Consider the following 19,735-nt stretch of genomic DNA (forward strand, 5'->3'; position numbering starts at 1 on the left):
TAGTAGCAGGGGAAAAGAATGAAAAGACCCGGCCAGGAATGCGACGGGCTCAATGTCAATCCCCCTAACTCCCTTGCACTATCCCGGAGTTGGTCGGGTGCCCGCGAGGGGAGGATTGGTTTTCCCATTAGAACCGGTTGCCATCGAGTGCCAGTGTGTGGAAAAATGAAAGGGGGGGGGGTTGGGCAGGGGGGCCATGCCATCGGACCCTGCTCTGCCAAGCCCACCGTCTCCTACTGCCACCGCTGGCAGGACCAGGCGATGCCATTCTGCCACTACTGGGCCCTAGGTCCTCGTCTCCCCACAGCCACAAGCTGCCAGCGAATCAGCTGGGCTTCTCATTTGGAGAAACCGCAAATTGCACTGGCTGGACATGAGTGTTCTAACACAGCACTTGCTCGGTGTACAAAATTCATATGACATGTCCAACATTTTCATTGCTGAAGTTGCCAAGAGTTTTTTTTTTGCCCTCCTCTCTTCTGTTTAATGCAATTCAGCTTGTGTGTGTGTGTGTGCAGGTTATTATTGACAGGGACATCAAACGCACCGCAAACGCGTCTCGAGTCAATGGTAATATTTTAATGTGTGTGTGTTTATCGGGTGGGTCGGGTCAGAAGGAAGGGCCGTCCCTCCAGCGGGGGCGGCTGGCAGGGCGGTGTGCTCACAGGGCGGGCCACACGCACCACGGGATGCACGGAGAAGTGCACAAAAGCAGCTGCTCTGATCTCATTTGTCTGGAAGGGCTCGACTTCGCCCGCCGCAGATAGCGCACGTCACAATCACTTTGCCTCGCGCCGTAATTTAAACGCAGTCCTCGTTCCGGAGCCGACATCGAGCGGGTATACACGTTAACACATGTGGCGGCTCACAATGAGCGTGTTTGTGATGTGCCCGGGAACAATGCGGGGATCTCTTGATCTCGACGGAGAAATAAAGGAAAGGTTTAGCCTCGGTGGACTTGGGAGGGATCGAAAACGACAGTTCGCTATCTTCTGTTTATAGTGTGCCGCGACAAACGCGAGGAGAAAGTAACGACACTGGCAGGGGATTAATGGACGCACTAATGAGATTACGCGAGACACCACACATGTTAGTGTTTTGCAGACGGAGTCATGTACTTTAAAAGCAATACATCTTTCGTTTGATGGATTAGGTCTGGGTTTCATTGGAAGCACCGAGGAAGAAAGATTGAGCACCGCGTTCAAATACAAGGATTAAAGCTGTGAGTGCTGGTAGTGTTCCACTGCCTCACCGCTGTGCGTGGCTCTGTGTGTGTTTGTGAAAGCATGTTTTTAAGACGCGTGTGTACATAGTTTATGAATGTGTACACAAGTCCTCCGCGGAGTGTCTCTACGATGTGTGAATAAGTGCTGCATTACGAAGGGCACACACACACAGAGACAGACAGACAGACAGACAGACACACACATCCCGGGCCTGCTGGAGCGTGACCATGTGTGGTGTAAAAACCTCAAAGCCTAACCTCATTGGGCTTCGCCGCATCTAATCTGATATACATCAAGGCCCTGTGGATGACATAAACACTTCCTCTCATCATGTGTAATCACAGACATTAAACACACCTTAACACTTCACTCCACCGCCCCCTTCCGAGAATCCCACTTCTCCGCCCGGAGCCTCCGTCCCCGCCACCTATACTCTCGGCTCGGCGTTCCCAGGGGTTGTTTGGCGGGGTAGGGGGGGGAAGGAGAAGGGGCGGGTGGGAGCTGAATGCGGCCATTGTTTTCCCGCCTGCTCGCAGGGCTCTCCCCGACGAGCCCAGCGCTGCCACGGCGTCTCCACGGACCCCGGTGGAAATGAGAAGTGACATGTGAAAGTGCTGTTTTCATAGCCAGGACGAGGACCAGGGAAAGCAGCACTAAACAATCCCAGGGCCAACACTGGAGCCTCGTGGCTCTTTCATATGACACAACTGTCTCTTTGTTTTTGTTTCGCACTCTGCCGGGCTCACGCGCACGGACCCATGTAGAGGCCCCGTGTACGTGTGTGATGCGGTGATGACTAACCCGCTTGGCGTCGTCCTGACACCCTGCAGTGGGGGTGGGCGATCCACCTCTTGTGTACTCACCCCCGGGGGGATGCAGACGCAACCAGACGTGTGGTTGTGGGAGAGAGACACACAAACGTGCACGCCAGTGCACAGGCACTCTCAAAACACACACGCACACGCACGCACACACACACACACACACACACACACACACACACACACACAACACACACACACACACACACACACACCACACCAACACACACACACACACACACACACACACACACACCATGTACATGAGAACCTGAAGACAGCAGTGTTTGAGCTGGGCTGTGGGCCGGAGTGTGTTTTCATAGCAAGTGTGTGAGTGGGTAATGACCAGTGCTAGCGTTGTGATTCATAGTATTTTGGGGTTGGAATTGGATGGGTTAGGGGTGCATATCTGGCCGTTTCCTCCCAGGACTTTCCCTTTCTGCAGCGTAATTATCATGATAATGACCTGCAATTTTCCTTTTCCTCAGTATACTTGTTAATTAAGGTGAGGGGGGGTTGGTTGGAGAGTAGGGGGTCAACGCCGGGGTTAAGGTAATAGAAGGGGAAACCCAAGACTGGTTTCTTGGGGGCAGGAGGAAGGCCGGGCTGCGAAACAGGGGAATACTGCTGGCTTGTTTTTCTAATGAGTTAGCAAACGCAGGTGATTCAATGAAAACAGGTGGCGGGAACGTCAGGTCACACAGAGGGACGAAGCAACGGCCCCGCCCCGAGTACTGTACAACCCGTTTAAAAGACTATATATACATATATATATTACATTTTTACCCGTACCTCTGTTTTTTTCCACTGTAACACTAAGAGGATTTTCCGATCATGACCGAACCGTTTTCAGACTATTTTATATTTTTTCGGTCCTCCCCCTTTGATGCTTTGAAAACGTTGCCGTTTGGCGGACTCTTCGCAGATCGCTCATTAACGTAGTCTGCTTTATTTCGGTAACAATCGTAGGTGTTTACGGCGGCTCCCTGCCATCCGAGTGAGGTAAGACGCAGTGACACGCTGCCACACGCCAGATATGATTGTGGGGATAATTGTATTTTAATGCGCCAATGAGGCCTGTTCCAAGTCACACTTGTATCGCTCCCATGCACCACATCTGGTGGGGGAACGGCGTCCATGTGTTTCCACTACAGCGGTATTTACACCGCGTATGACACCGCACTCAGCGCGGTGGTCAACGGGGGTTGAGGGCCGCTGTTGTGCTCATGCCGCTAAGTGACATCATGTCAAAACACGTCCACGGCATGGCCCCTGTCGCACTTAATTCGAGCCGTGAGGGAGAAATGTTTGTTGAATGCCACAGCGTTCGGGCCTCGGTCCACGGTAGGGTGTTTTGAAGGAGTGGTTCCGTGTGTGTGTGTGTGTGTGTGTGTGTGTCTGTGTGTTTTTATTAAATTAACCTCAGCACTTGTTTTTGCTGCCGAACTTTTCCGGGCGCCTGGGCCTTTATGCTTTTGCTGTAACTGCATCTGGACGGTTCGTTTTGCTACGGTCTCCAAAGTGGCGTTAGGCACACCCAGAAATCCCCACTCACCGCCCTCCCCCAACACACGCACGCACGCATACACACACATACACACACATACACACACACGCAGACACACTTATACACATGACACACACATACACACACGCAAACCCACAAATACACAAACACAATCGCAATCCAACCTTAACCACCCACTCCTAGACGACTAACGAGGAAGGCCAAAGGACAGCCAACCATCCGCTAAGGCAGTCAGACAGCCAGCCAGCCAGCCAGTCCAGGCAGTCATCCATCCACGGTGTCCCCCAGCCAGCTTGCAGCAAGATGTCTAATCATCCATTCGTCTATCCGTCCCATCGGCCAATAGGCGCTGTCAATTGCCTCATAGGAGATTAGCCTGTCAGGCGCACGGTAGGCTCCAGTCGCCACGGGACCTTTCCCAGAATTCCATCTGTCTGACTTGCCGTTATCTACTGGAGTTTCACGGTGCACGCTTCACACTGACGGCTCTCTGGAAGGCTTGGCTGCCGCTCCGCTCGGCTGCTCATGAACGCACACCCCTCGACGCACAATCTCTGTCTCTGTCGCGCACTGCCACCGCACAAAGTGCGAGCTGTTTGGTCATCACGCACCACTCGGCCGCCAGGTCCCGCACGTGTGCTGAGTCTGACCCCCCCGGTTCCTCTCATCGCACACGGCGGAGAGATGGAGGCCCGGTTGCGTTCGGGACCCGAGCCCAACAATAACAACCAGGGGTATTTATACCTCAGGACCGGAGCGGCCCATGTGGAGCTAATCACGCCAGGGAGGACGAGCGCGGCTCGCCTTACGGATGAGTAATCGACCACGGCCTCAACCGCCAGCCCTGCTCCACCGAGATGACCCCCGTACCGTCCACGTCACTTAGTCCGGGCGCTCCTGTGCACTCCTGTGCACTCTTTTCCTTCGCTGCTCTGTTCTGCACTACATAACATGGGCAGATAGTTTAGTCTGTCTGTTTTTTATGTGGTGGTCTTTTGAGTAATGTCAGTTTCCGTCCAGATCTGAGAATAGCCTGAAGACATCCCAAATAACAAGCCCCTCTAAATGGTGTTTTCTTTTTTCCCCCTCCACCGAGGGTTTGTAGTGGGCTTCCTTATCCCACGAGAGCAGCCCCTTTAGCCACTTGATGGTTAAGTGGCGCCCAGTCTCTAATTACTAACGTAGCGTAGCGCATGCATCAGGCTTAGTGATTGTCCAGCATCAATCATCCAGCCTCTTGAGCACTTTCTCTAGGGCTGTCTGGCAGCGTCTGGCCTCTCTTCAGCCTCGGTGAAAGACATACAACACAAGACGCACAAAAAAATTGAGATTTAGGGCACAAGCTAAGCCTTTCGCCCAAGTCTGCTGATCCTTGTCAATGTTTCCTCTCACACTCATGACCTCTCCCTGTATACAACCTCGCAGTGTGACACACACACACACACACACACACACACACACACACACACACACACACACACACACACACACACACACACACACACACACACACACACACACAAAACAGTTTTTGAGCTATTAAATGTCCAATAAACTACTGTCCCCGGACCGGGCACAGGGAGAGAAGGACATGATGTTTTATGAGTCGTTGCGTTATATTTGTCCGACCATGTGTTGTTGATCTGAACAGCTTTTCTGATCCGGGCTTGTCATCGGCTAATATTCGACGCCTGCAGAAAATAAGGGTCTTAACGAGCCCTCTGCCTTTTCTCAGCTTGTTGGCGTACAACAGTACAAAAGTACCGCCTTGTTTTTCCTTCTTGTTCTCTCTCACTTTTTTTATTTTCCCTTCCCTCAAGCGCTCTTTCTCGCTCTCTCAGTCTGACTTATTTCCTCTGCAGCCCTTGCCCCGTTAACATTTCATTTATGTCTCCACACACCCTCCGTCCGGAAAGCATGTGTTTGTGTGTTGGCTTTTTGGCCGATCTCTCGCTCTGCACTCTTATCAGGAAAGACCTCATTTGGCTACTGTGTCGTCTGCGAAGTTCAGACTGTTCCAACATCAGCATGTGCTCTCTCTCTCTCTCTCTCTCTCCCTTCAATATTTCTCTGTTGCAAGACCCTTGAGGTTGGTTGCCTTGGCTGTACTGGCTGGCTTGCTTGGCAGGCCAGCAGAAAAAAATCCATCAAATCACAAGTTAGCACATAAATAAAATTGTCCAACAACTTTCAAAAACTTTTTTTGTAGTGTAATCGGCCATCGTTTAGCTGGTATCCTAGTAACCTTAAACTCCTTTGGTACTTAGTGTTCTTTAAATCCACATCAATCGGAAAAACACCTTTTTAATATTCATCCTATTCAGCCATTGTTTTTAGCACTGCTGCTTTTGGAGGCGCCTTTCGACTTAGACATTAAACATTTTTTTGTTATTTTAACACAGAAAATGTGTTATAAATGTTGTCAGAATTACTATCCTTCAAGAGCACATGTCTTCTCTTAAAAAAAGCAACATTTCCTAAAACACATTTTCATTCATTTATAGTTGTTTAGTTTTTAGCCCCAGAGTCTTCCATTGCAAAACCTTTTATTTATCTTTCAAATTGCCAACAGTCAGAAGCGAGCCCTACGCGTCATGACAGTGGGCTTTGTGTAGTGCCCTAAGACACTAGGCAGATGCCATTGATGGCCCCAGACTTGGAGCAGAGGGTGCCAGTGGTGTTTGCATGCAGACAGCTCTCTGTTGTCACAGTAATGAGCCAGAGCAAGGGGGGGCAAGGCTGGCTCTCTGCTGTTCAGTGTAAGCCGTCCTCTGCTGCCAGCCCGGGGGCGGGGGGGGGGGGGGGGGGGGCATTAAGACATTCATCATACCAGCTGGAGGGAGAGGAACGATGAAAACGGCTTAATTTGTTGTCTTTCCCAGTATGTCTCTTTCCCCTGTGGCTTTCTCCTTCGTTCTCTCCCATTCGCTTTCTCTGAATTTCTCGCTCTCTGACGCACACTCGCACACTGACCCTAACCCTAACTCTTGCTCACTCTTACACACACACACACACACACACACACACACACAACACACACACACACACACACACACACACACACACACACACACACACACACAGACACACACACGTTCTGGGACCTACTGCATCATCGACATGGGGTGCTGGTTAAAATCCCAGCCAGGGGGGCCACATGACCCTGACACCGGGGGTCCGTCAGCGGCCTACCCTCTCGGTGACCCCCTCCTCCGATTTACTCCCCGATGCAACCTCTAATTGCTCCAATTATTCCATTAAGACCCCCCCCCCCCTCCCAATCCATCCATTAAGACTTATCTTACCCTTGGTGTCTCTTGCCGATTTCCTTCTTTCAACATGCCCCCCCCCTTCCCCCCCGTCATTCAGACCTTGAGGAAGCCATTACTTCGTAGGAAAACCATTACAGAGCGACCAGGTCGACAAAAACAGCACTGGTGACACTCTAATGGTAGCGAATGGTATGGTAGAAAGCAGGGAGGGGGGGTGGGGAGACGTTATTGGTGGCAATGGAGAACGGAGGGGCTTGGGTGTGGCGATGCTTTCAGACTCCCTGAGCAAGAAGAGCTCCCTGAGGAAGATAGCCAAAACATACAGAAGGGAACGGTTATGATGCTAAAGCAAACATGAGGGCGCGAGTGCCGTCGGACAGCCTGTGATCCCTCATGATCCCGTCATCGTGTCGGGGGGGCCGGTCGGAATGAAACACTGCTACCGAGCGTCGCGCCGCGAGAAGCCACGCCGGCGCCTTTCCTATGTTTTCTTTTCATTCTTCTCCTATTAAAGGCCATCCCTCTTTGTTGAGGAATCCTGAAACAATAACAGTCTCTGGTGGGATGATGTGAAACACAGGTAGGGAGGTGAGGAAATGGGGAGATGAGTACTCCTTGAGGAAGACAAACGGGGTGTCTGTCGGAGGAGTCTGCGCCAAGGCCTGTCTGTCTGTGTCTCTGTCTCTGTCTCGGCCTCGTTCTCTGTCTTCTCGCTCGCCCAGGTCTGGGGAGAGAGAGAGAAGGTTGCAATTGGGCATCTTGGATGTACGTTCTGCCAACCTCTGCCAATTGATATACTGACACACACACACACACACACACACACACACACACACACACACACACACACACACACACACACACACACACACACACACACACACACACACACGCTGAATGCAGAGGTGTTGTGACAGGTTGGCGCTGGCTAGGTTTCATTCTTTTGATGTAGAGGAAGACGAGGAGGAGGGGGTGATGATAAAATAACAGTACCGATCCCGCCGCGGTTCCCACTGGTAAAGTCATCAGTGTTCAACACTGTCATTTGAAATGGGGAAGAGGAAACACTATCCCTTTCCCCGTGTGTCCATTTTGGCCGAGGCCCAGGCTCCATAAAGAAGAATATGGAAAACTCAAAGGGAATTGCGGGTCTATATTTATGTCTATAGTGTACAGTGTCTGTTTGTTGTTGCGTGTATTTGTGTGTCTAGTCTCCTGCCTCCGCAGCCTGAGACCAGACTCTACACTTCCCCCGCCAAGGCCGGCTGCGATGGTTTACGTACCCATTGCGCCTCAATATATCTCCCTCCGACGCCGGATCACTCTCTAGGTTCTTAAGGCGCGCCTTGGCCTTCGGCGGCTAAATACGACCCCATGGTGTTTTCATTTCACTCGCGTGTCTTCCGCACCGTAAAGCACATACTGTAGGGCTGAATATTTATCCCTCCTGTTTTGTTTCTGTCGTCCGGCAGGGAGCGACCATCAAGCGGGACGACGAGACGGGGGCCATCCTGGTGGCGAGGATCATGAGGGGCGGGGCGGCAGACCGCAGCGGTCGGATTGGATTTCTATTCATTCGTTATTCCGCTGTTCCTATTTTTCACCGGCTTTATTCCCAAGTTTATACTCTCCAAGTAAATATTGTTGTGCGTGTCTGTGTCTTTGTCTGTTGGTGTGTTTCTGTGTCTCTATCCGTGTGTGTGTGTGTCTGTTTGTTTGTGTGTGCATGTGTTTCTGTGTCTGTGTCTGTGTGCGCGTGTGTGTGTGTGTGTGTGTGTGTGTGTGTCTGTATCCGTGTTTGTGTGTGTGTGTGTGTGTGTGTGTGTGTGTGTGTGTGTGTTCGTCTGTATCCGTATCTGTGGGTGTCTGTGTGTGTATGTGTGTGCGCGCGTTACCTGACCAGGGCTGATTCACGTGGGCGATGAGCTGAAAGAAGTGAACGGGATCCCTGTGGACGACAAGAAGCCAGAGGAAATCATCCGTATTCTGGTACGTCTCATCAACTCTCCGTCCCTGCCTTTCTCCCTGTGAGTGTCTCAACGCTCGCTGGGTAAATCAGTGTTATTCCATTTTATGTGCTGTTGATTTTAGAACTCTGTGTGCACTTTTCTGTGCTGTGCGCACACCCAGAGTACTTCTATTTCATACGTAAACGTCCCGTTCCCGGGGCCCCGCCACGTGAGGCAGACGGGACCTAGTGTTTGTGATGGCAGGGCCCGGCGCTGACTTATCCAAAGCCCCCCTCCCCCTGTCCCTCCTGCTGCGCCTCCACTCCGAGAGCCAAACACACCGGGGCCCCTCTCTGTAAAGCTCCCCGGGCCCCCTCTCAACCACACGCGTCAGGCCGCGCGGCCCCTCTGGGGGGGCCCGCCGCTGTGTACTCGCTCCAAGCGGGCTCCGCCACAAGGCCTCAAATGGGCTCCAGCACGGGGCTGTGCAACCCTACCCCCGGGTGGGCTTAGCAGAGGGGAAGACGCTAGTGGGGAGCAGGGGGGGTCGGGGGGCTTAGGAACAGTGGTCTTAGGAACACAAAAGTACTTGTGTTCGCCACCACACACAGACACGCACACACACACACATTTTGAAAACTGCTGGGCCAAGTTGTTTTATCCAACGTGCAATGTTGAAAAATTAAACAAAGCTGTGTGTGGTTGTGTGTGTGTGTGTGTGTGTGTCTATGTTTGTGCATGTGTCGTGTGTGTGTGTGTGTGTGTGTGTGCACGTGTGTTTGTGAGTGTCTGGTTTGTGTGTGTGCACGTGTGTGTCTATGTTTGTGGGTGTGTGTGTGTGTGTGTTTGTTTGTGTGTGTTTGCGTGTGTGTGTGTCTATGTTTGTGTGTGTGTGTGTCTATGTTTGTGTGTGTGTGTGTGTGTGTGTCTATGTTTGTGGGTGTGTCTATGTTTGTGCATTTGTGTGTGGGTGTGTGTGACTGTGTGCACGTGTGTGTCTATGTTTGTGTGTGGGTGTGTGTGTCTCCATCGACTCAGGCTCAGTCCCAGGGGGCCATCACCTTCAAGGTCATTCCTGCCGCCAAGGAGGACGTGCCCAGCAGGGAGCCCAAGGTGAGGCCAGACACACTAACAGCTCCCTCTAATGGGACTACCCATGCTCTTATCTTCACTCCACTTACGGGTTTGTGTGGAAATAATGGTTGTCACCTGCAATCGTGTTCAACCTTTTGGGACTACTTTTTGAGGCCAGATGCCTATGGGTGTGCATCTACACATCTTGCTTCAGGTTCATTGAAGTCGCGTGTTTTCTATGTGTCATTTACAGCGTAGAGTATACTGCTGACAGGGGGGGGTTCGGCCCCAGTAATCAGTCTGTTCCATACACACCTCAACAGCATCCCTCCGTACACAAAATCCATTACAACATAATGATCTCGTGTGTCCCCCCCCCCCCATCCCCCCGCCAGTGAGAGACACATCCTGATGTGAAATTAGATCAGTGAATGACTTCAGTGAAAGCCTTTCCAACGAAGAGTCCTCTGACTCACTTGTAGCTGGCTGTTACATCGCCTCGTTCCAGGACGATACAAGACACACCCTCATTCCGAGAGAGAGAGAGAGAGAGAGAGAGAGAGAGAGAGAGAGAGAGAGAGAGAGAGAGAGTGAGAGTGAGAGTGAGAGTGAGAGAGAGAGAGAGACTCCACTGGCTGGAGAGTGTCAGCAGGTCGTTAGCTGCTGATTGCGGTGACCTTTCCCTCCGCTAATCGCATTAGGCGACGGCGCAGCGCAGACTGTGTTCTCGTTGTTGTTCTCCGGCCCGACGGTGACGTGCGCTGACACTTCACCTCGATGTAGACACACGCATAAGCACACACACACACACACGGGAAGAGTTACGTAATCATCACCCAAGCGTTGCATTTTCCTCTCTGCTCGAAAGACCTTACCCCCATCTCTCCCCTCTCTATGTCTCTCGCCGTCCTTCTCTCTCTCTGTTAATTTCTTTCTCGGTCTCGTGTCAATTTTTTTTTCTCTCACACGCTCTTGCTGTAACTCTCTCTCTTGTCCCTTTCTTTCACGGTCTCTGTATGTTTCTTTCTATCTCTGTGTCTGTGTTTCTCTCTCTTTCTCTCACACTCATTCTCTCTCTCTCTCTCTCTCTCTCTCTCTCTCTCTCTCTCTCTCTCTCTCTCTCTCTCTCTCTCTTCCCTCCACCTTCTCTGCGTCCAGATGTTCGTGAGGGCCCTGTTTGACTACGACCCCCGGGAGGACAAGGCCATCCCTTGTAAGGAGGCGGGGCTGGCCTTCAAGAAGGGCTGCATCCTGCAGATCATGAGCCAGGACGACGCCACCTGGTGGCAGGCCCGCTACGAGGGGGACACCAACCCCCGGGCCGGCCTGGTGCCCTCCAAGCAGTTCCAGGAGAGGTGACCCACCAGCACACCGTCACTCTGCAGACATACACCTGTTAGGGCTTGTACATACCTACATCACATACCTACATCAATGGACTTAAGGAAGGTTATTGGTAATAAAGATGTTTTGATCATGACGGGGAGACGTTGCTGTGTTCGAAACTGCTCTCAGCGTTTCTCATGCGACATATGGCAAAACATCATTTTGTTGAGCCTAGGTTACGATATATTTACGTTAATTCAGGATTTTGCACTACTACAACTCTCTCTGGTCATCACAAGATGGCCAAAAAGAAATACAATGATGCATTCTGATGTACAAGCCCTGTAGCCCACACTCTCAACTCACTAGCCCCTTTTCCATTACTGCAGCCATTAACCATCATTATGAATGTATTGATTTTCAAATTATATTATTTCTTCACGTCTTTCCTCCTTCTTTCTTGATTTCCACATCATCAGAATGCTGGAAAAGACCTGAATGTGTCCACATACATGTGTTAAGAACGATGTGAATGTCCCTAATTCACTATCCCTCTCACTCTCTCTACCCCCTTTTTAACACTCCAAATATATGCATCGCACCCGCCAAAGTACCCAGGGTTCCCGGGCTTGTCTGGCCCAGGTGTGAGTCATGCCCGACCCTGGTGGCTCTGGTACCGCTCCAGGCTGGACAAGGGGGGAGAGCGCACGGAAAAATCGCACAGTGGTGATGTGCCAAGACCGCTGATGTGCCGCGTTTATTGATGTGTGACTCAGCACTGGGGGAGATTGTGTGGGGGGGGCAGGGGCACGCCATCCAGGCACAATCCATCTAAGGAGAGCAATGTGCTCGTCTCTCCATCTCTCCGTCTGGTTCTCCTTTCCCTCCCCTTCGCCTTTCCTCACACACTGCCATCATCCGTAATATGCGCGTATTTGTCATGTCTTTTTTTTTTTTTCTTCTTTCTCTCTTCAAGCAAGGGAGACTGCAAATAGTGTACGACGTTGAAGAACCTATTTCGCCCCCCATCGTAGCCCAAAGTGTTTATTATTCCCTCTGCGGTCGTGAAAGCTGATGGCTTTAATGTCGCTCACCACCCTTCTCTCTCTCTCTCTCCTCTCTCTCTCTCTCTCTCTCTCTCTCTCCGTTTCCAGGAGATTTGCATTGCAACGGCCAGCCACACCAGTGCCGCCGCAAAAGACCCCAACTCGACGAATGTGTAAGCATATGTGTGTGTGTGTGTGTGTGTTTTTGTGCATGCATTTACCTGTATGTGTGTGTGTACGCATACCATTATACCGTAAATGTGAATGGTGTGCACGAGAGTGCGGGGAAGGAGACTGAGGGAAATATACACAGAACACTTTGAGTGCAATAAATCATTTTTAATACATTGATATAAAGGTAGAATTGTGGAAAAATTTGTATCTAGGTGGGAGATTCGGGGAGGATTGAGAAGTCGGCTGTCCAAAGCAAGTGTTTGTTTTCCTTTACAGTAGGCTGTTACAATCATTTCAACTTGGAGAACTTTTCTCACCAGTTTGTAATTGTTTTCTTCTGTCTGTGCATTTGTCACCCTTCTATCCTCCCCTAAGGTCACGTGTGTTTGAGGGGGGGAGAGCGAGGGAGTGATGGAGAGATAAAGGGAGAGAGAGGGAGCACAATGAGGTGGTCCTGCTATCAACGGATTAATGACCATCTGACACCTTGCTCTCTCTCTCTCTCTCTCTCTCTCTCTCTCTCTCTCTCTCTCTCTACTCCTCCTAGCCTACACACACTCTCACAAACACACACACTCTGGCCACGTCGCGCTCCTGTGGGCTACATTAATATGTTTTATTGTGTGTGAACACAAGGAGGTCACGTAGCCCCCCATGGGGCCGGCGTGGGCTGTGCTGGGAAAACACAAATGTTGCGTTTCAGCACAGGAGCACAGTTCCCGAGCTGACCTCACGTGTTAGGACGGAGACGCCGAATACACTTTTTGGAATACTTTTATTTCGTTTTCTTGCATTCACATTTTTAATCGAGGTCGTTCAAAGTCAATTGTTCTAATTCACTTTGTTAGGCTTGTCCACACAAGCCGGTGTAGATTAGTAGCATCCGTTTACAACCTCTCCTGTGTCACAGACAAAGGATCATCGTCCTATCATCGTAACATCCTCGTCTTGAGTTTTTAGTAGAGAAACACATTGAACATCTCAGACGTCAAGAACGTATCAGGGAGTGATACTTAATCCTGTACTCCTTTACAGCCCCTGTCAACACAACACCCCCAGCCCCAAACACACACACACACTTTTACACACACTTTCACACACACTTCTACACTCTTCCCAACAGCGAAGGTTTCCCCCTCTGCCCTTTCATTGACTCTTTGCGAGATATCTTGCTACCCCCTGCTATGTGAACCCACTCTCGCTTTACTCTCCCTGTCAATCACACCGGCTGGCACACGAACTGTTGCGCCTCAAAGACAGCGGTGGGCCTCAAAGACTTTATAGATCTCTTTCAGGCCCGACTGGAGCAGATGTGACAGCTTTTGTTCTAGATTCCTACGATGGACCCTGAACACGTGTGAATGTGTGTTTGGCGAAGACCTGCTCTGGTCCAGCCCATTGAATCTCTTTACCCCGGTGAATTCATTTTCAGCGAAAAGACTCTGTTCGGCCTACTTTAAGTTGAGTTTAACAAGTTTAAACAATTTGAGCAAAGAAAAGTTTTGCTTTCATTCTCCTTCAGCACGGCATCAGAGCCTTCATTTAAATTCTCTCTCCCTCTCTCTCTTTCTTTCCCTCTTTCACAAATACACACACACTCACACGCACAACTCGGCTCAACTGACCCCACCATGAAACTACTGCTGCTGCCCCAGACTCCTCCAGCCCTGGAGGAAATAATGGATACTGTCATTTCCTAGTTGTGTTCGACCGCATAGTGGCATGCATGGGAAAGGACGGGCCAGAAATAGCCCTCTGCGGCACCAAAAAGCTCAAATGTTGTGGGGGTAGACAGTGCCTCACTGTTTCCTTCCCTGCCTCTCCTCTAATGGCCCAGTTCCTCTGGTGAGTTATGGGCCCTGCAGGGGCCCCGCCGCTGCACCGAGGGCAGGTGTAAGATGTAGCGGGGGACGCCGCTCCGCCCGGTGCCGCGCTGATGTCACCTCACGCCGCGCCGCGCGCCGTAAATATGGGCCTGCGTGCACACCTGTGTGTGTGTGTGTGTGTGTGTGCGTTTGCGTGTGTGTGTGTGTGTGCGTGTGCGTGTGTGTGTGGAGCACCGGCGCTGGGATGCAGGAACTCCCCTGACACCGATCCCCAGAGAGCGGGAATGAATGACTTAGTGGTCAAATGATAACAGTCCATTTTTTTGGTTCAAGCCAAGCTGCACACACACACACACACACACACACACACATTTACCTGATATTCCCAGTGTAGAGGAGAACAACTTGCAAAAAAGGAGGAAAAGTTGGACCGATGTTGGTTATAAGCGATGAGCGCGGGGAATAGAAGTGATGGCGAGGAGAGGCGGTTTACAATGAGAATAGTGGAGAGCAGCAGGCCTGTTTGAAGGACTAGCCAGGGGGAGAGAGGCAGGGAGGGAGGGAGGGAGGAAAAAGGAGGGAGAGAGGTAAGTGGAGATGGAGGTAGAAACATTGGAAGGGTCACATTCAGTAGCAAATGCAACCCCGCTGCGCGCTGGTGGCTGGGCCAGGAAGGGGGGAGACAGAGAGAGGGAGAGAGAGGGAGAGAGAGGGAGACAGAGAGAGGGAGAGAGAACGATAGTGAGAGGGGGACAGAGAGAGACAGAGATGGACAGAGAATAATAGAAAGACAGAGAGAGAGACAGGGAGACAGAGAGAGGGAGACAGAGTGAGCGAAAGTGAGAGGGAGACAAAGAGAGAGAGATGGAGACCAGGATCAGCCACACTCAGCATGTCGTGCTCCGGGCCCAGAGGTCATAAAGCATGACCTAATTGTGAGTTGTGGGGTCCCCTCTCTCCGTCTCCCCCGCTTGGAGCACTGTTCACTGGAACGAGGTCGACCCCGGAGAGGGTCTGCCTCACTGCGTCTGCTTATTCCTAACCTTTATCGAGACATAAATAATCAGTTTCCTTCCCTCTCCCCCTCTCTCTCTCACTCCCTCGATTAAATCCTCGATGGATCCACGCTTAGCAAAATACTAGGAGCAGCATCAGTCACACATCCTATCATTTTGACAATCGTCTCGCACTGGACTTTTTTTCCCCCTTCTTTATCAACCTATGAAACAAGCCTTTCTGCGTGCTGGCCTCCTCCAATCAACCTCCTCCAATCAAGTGTGGTCTTCCAGCTCCCCCCCCCCACGCCTTGTTTACATGAACATCCCACCCGTCTCCCTGGGCCGTCTAGCACAGCGTCTCGGTGTGACAGACTGACGGACTCTTCTTCAAAATATTCCCTCTCATTTCCCCAGCTCACATTTAGCTCTGTCTGTCTACACATCTCCTGATGTCTCTCTCCCCTCTCCATAGGGTGACCTTCTCCCTACCTTCTCTCTACCTTCTCTCTCTCCCTCCGCAAGGTTTCTTTCTCTTTCCCCTTCTCTTTCCCTTCTCCCTGTCCCGCTGTCCTTCTCTGGCGGAGAGCTGAACGTCTTCCAGGCGGCACCCTCTGATTGGTCTTAAGTGGCCCTGAACTCGGGCCCCCGTGCTCAATCCTTCTGTCCATTTCATTTCTCCGAGTTAAACGCTCGCAGACACGGAATGAGCTGATTTAGGAGGGCAGCCGTGTTCGGAGGGAAACATTACACTGGAGTCTCGGGGAAGCAAGGCCCCAGATGGCACCTCGGGGACAGATAAACATATTAATACACCGCGTTTTCATTTCGGCGTACAAACTTTACAATATGAAGTCCTGTTTTAAACAGGGGCGGGGATTCTAATGGGGAGCACTGCTGGTCATCCATTATCCCTTTGTCTAGACGGGGGCCCTAACGAGCGTCCCCATTGAAGTCCCCAGGATGTATATAGAAGGATCTAATTCCCCTTTGAAATGAAGCAGTACAGATGGGGTGCAAAGCGCTTCTCGTAAGGAGAGTGTTTGTGTGCTGGCCCGCTGCGGGGGTCTGACGTCAGCCCCGTGATCCATCGACTCGTTCACAGGGTGTTGACTGGGAGGTGGACGGGGGTTCGTTCCCCCTGCCATTAAGGAAAACAGATGAGGTGTACGCATCACACCCTAAGGCTTGGAGAACTGCAGGCGCCGCGGCCCGCAGTGTCTCCGGACCGGGTGGAAACATGGCGGCTACAGCCGACGCTCGACGCTCGTTTACACACAAGCACACCTCGACAGAATGTCTTCAATCTCTCTCCCGTGCCTCTCTTTCCCACTCATCTCCTAACAGACGATCACTCTCTCTGTGATGTAGCACAGGGCTCTCGGTCGACACTTTGGCTAAGACCAAATACTGTAAGCTCCATTGACAAATTACCTCTTGGTCATCCAAATATGCCGATACTAACCAGCAGGTTTTTATATATACGTGTTTCCCCCCCCCCCCCCTTCTATGAGGGAAAAGCAAACGAGGCCCTAGCCTTTTCTACAGTTTCAATGTTCCTGCACACCCTACCCCTTTACATTCTGAAGAGCGTTATCACATGATGTTTCATTCGACGGGGAATGTTGTCGAACCACGTTACAAGACCATTACGCTACTTTTTGTGTATGCAGATAAACGCCAGATGAAAGCCTTCCTCATAGTGTGTAAGGGCCGCAGATACCTCTATATCCATGCCCATCTACTGTCCCCGGCCCTCATTCCCCTCGCTGTTTCCACTTTGGAGTCTTTATCTCCCCGCATTCCCCCTTCTCTCTCTTTGTAGCGCTGGTTCACCCGCCTCCCGCCATTGTACTTCCAGTCCTGAGCTTGGGGATCTGGCATTACTTTAACCATCACATTACAATGGGAAAGGGGCAGCGGCAGAAGGAATAACACTGTGAAAACAAGCTCGAGACCAGAGACAAAATGACATGATAAACGCACCAGATACACATTTTTCACCCCACTTAAGGGGAAAAGAGTAGAGGCTTCAGAAGCAGACCCTTTCACTTCTCGCCTTTTAAACTGCCCTCTTAAGCGAAAATGAATTAAATGCAAAAGAAAAAATATATATTTTTTGCTGTGATATTTCACAACTGCTGTTATGACTGGCCATTATCTGGAGCTGCCATGCGACATGTCAGCGGGCTGGGATTCGTCTTGGGGAAAAAAGAGCGTAAAGGCTGGCGAGCCAAACCCTGTGGCCCTGCCGGAGAGGATAAGATGGTTGTGTTTTGATTCAATTCTTTTTGGCAGACTTGGAAGACATGAAGCAAAGGAAGCACCTTTAAGTGTCTCCAACTGTTCACTGTGCCTCACGTCAAGTGTGTTTACACACACACACACACACACACACACACACACACACACACACACACACACACACACACACACACACACACCACACACACACACACACACACACACACACAAATACAACACACCCACACTTACGCCCCACTGGAATCACTTAGAGCTGAATGTATTCAGGTTGTGTGTTTACATTACGCAGTATAATAATTACACACACAGTTCAAATGTGTATTAAATCATGTATTTATTGTGGGCTGTTTTTGTTTGTTTTACTGATTTGTTTTTTGTTTGAGTGTCCATATTATACATAACGGTTATGTCAGTATGTTTATTGATCTTCATAATAGTCCCAGAGCCCTGTGCTAATATGTGGATGGTTCGATGGAGCTGGATCTCAACTTCTCTCCTCTCTCTGTTAAATTGGCTGCAGATGTACCTAAAGCATGCAACACAGACTGTGTGTCACTGGGTAACAATGCGTACTTGCTCATCCCTTGCCAAATGGACATTGATTTCCTTGTAGTGAGTGACAAAGTAGTGACATTAACAATCAGACCGCAACGAGCACCAGTAGAAGGCTAGTAGTGTAGTGTGTAAAATGGAAACAGTATGCTCATCATCTGTTTTGATTTAGTACGCAGGCCCTTACCTCTGTCGTCCAATATTGTCAACTGCGTGGTTCGACATAGCCAAGTATGATCTGTGATATTGTCAAGGTATTAACTTTTTTGTGTTTTTCTTTGTTCCTTTGCCTTTCAAAGCTGATGTGGCAGTTGAGTTTGGTAGGTTTTTTTCTCTTATTCCATCATCTTCCAATGTACCCTCTTTAAACCCATCATTTTCGTTTCTAACTTGGATTAATGTTCATATTTTTGCTGCGACTGCATTCACAGCTGAGGACGCTGAAGGTATTATATGTCTGTCTTTGTATTCGTATTTGCTCGCAGCGTTGCTGATAGATCACTGGATAACAACTTCAAACTTAGTTTTCTTTAGTTTTAGTTTAGTTTAGTTTTACAACTGGTATCGGTATACACTTCCTTATTCCCTCTCTCTATCCTCTGTTACTTTTACCACAAGCATAAGTCTGGTCTGACTTTCCACAACATAGTCAATAGAATGGTCACTCCCACACTAAAACTTGAGAACCATCAAATGTTAGCTTGCTGTGGTTCCTATTGCCATAGCATTTCACCGGCTCCCTTATTATCTTCATACGGTCTTCTATTCATCCAGCATGCGATAGAGATCGATCTGGCTCCTCTAGTTTGCCTAACCTCGATTCAACCGTTACTAACGCACACCTCAAAGTGTAAACACATGCAGGGAGGGCGCCATCTTGGGTACCAAACATACACCTTTTAAAAAAGCTGTGGTAGCAAGAAAGGATCATTTCCACCCAATGATGCTTGAGTAACCCAGCCATTATATTTCCGTAAAGTATGCAGTGACATGTTTAACATGTTAAAGCGGATTTATTATAGTTTTATTATCTGTTAGATTATATACCCAGCTGACTCTTTCTCCTCAAGATGTCACAGTTTCAGTTTAACGTCCCTGCCAACTCCTAGATATCTAAAAATATCAATCTAAAAAATAGTGCTTTTTGCAAGCCTTTAAACTTCTATAGTCTGTGTTCAGGTACCCAATATGGTGGCAGTGTTAAAGAAAATGAATGCTTGAAATAACCATGCAACTGCAAACAGCGCCCCAAAGTGCAACCTTTTAAATTCCATTGCCACAATTTCTATTAAAATTAACTATTTAAAATCAATCATACCTATTTTGATGCAGTAATATCCTAAATTGTGTTATTTATTTACTATTAACCACCCTATCTTTAGTTAACCTGAGATGGCTCGTCATTTCTGACTGCACACTTTTTGACATGACCATTTGCAACTCTCTTGGTGTTTTCCGATCTCCCTCTCTCTCTCTCTCTCTTTTTTTCTTTCTCTTTCTCTCACTTCTCATCACCAGAGGAAGCTGACTATAGTGGACTCCACTTAGGTGAGAGATCTTGTCTTATATTCCCTTTGTCCTCTGTCTCCTGCCATAGATGAGCCATCGACTGACTGCGAAGACACATGTTGTCGAGATACTAATTTGAATAAATACGTTTTCTCTTTCTGTCTTTCTTCCA

At 49.8% G+C, this 19,735-nt stretch overlaps 1 protein-coding gene across 2 annotated transcripts in view; it reads left to right on the forward strand.

Moving 5' to 3' along the window:
- The window catches only part of mpp7a (MAGUK p55 scaffold protein 7a), a 122,330-nt gene that overhangs the window by 71,561 nt on the left and 31,034 nt on the right, over window positions 1-19,735 (forward strand). For both annotated transcript variants that reach the window (XM_056584862.1, XM_056584863.1), the window contains exons 8-12: window positions 8,320-8,401; window positions 8,751-8,836; window positions 9,835-9,909; window positions 11,029-11,225; window positions 12,351-12,415. In XM_056584862.1, the coding sequence (XP_056440837.1) occupies window positions 8,320-8,401; window positions 8,751-8,836; window positions 9,835-9,909; window positions 11,029-11,225; window positions 12,351-12,415 (505 nt within the window). The remainder of the gene's footprint in view (window positions 1-8,319; window positions 8,402-8,750; window positions 8,837-9,834; window positions 9,910-11,028; window positions 11,226-12,350; window positions 12,416-19,735) is intronic.

This window comes from Gadus chalcogrammus, chromosome 23 (assembly GCF_026213295.1).
Source record: "Gadus chalcogrammus isolate NIFS_2021 chromosome 23, NIFS_Gcha_1.0, whole genome shotgun sequence".
Classification (NCBI taxonomy): Eukaryota; Metazoa; Chordata; class Actinopteri; order Gadiformes; family Gadidae; genus Gadus; species Gadus chalcogrammus.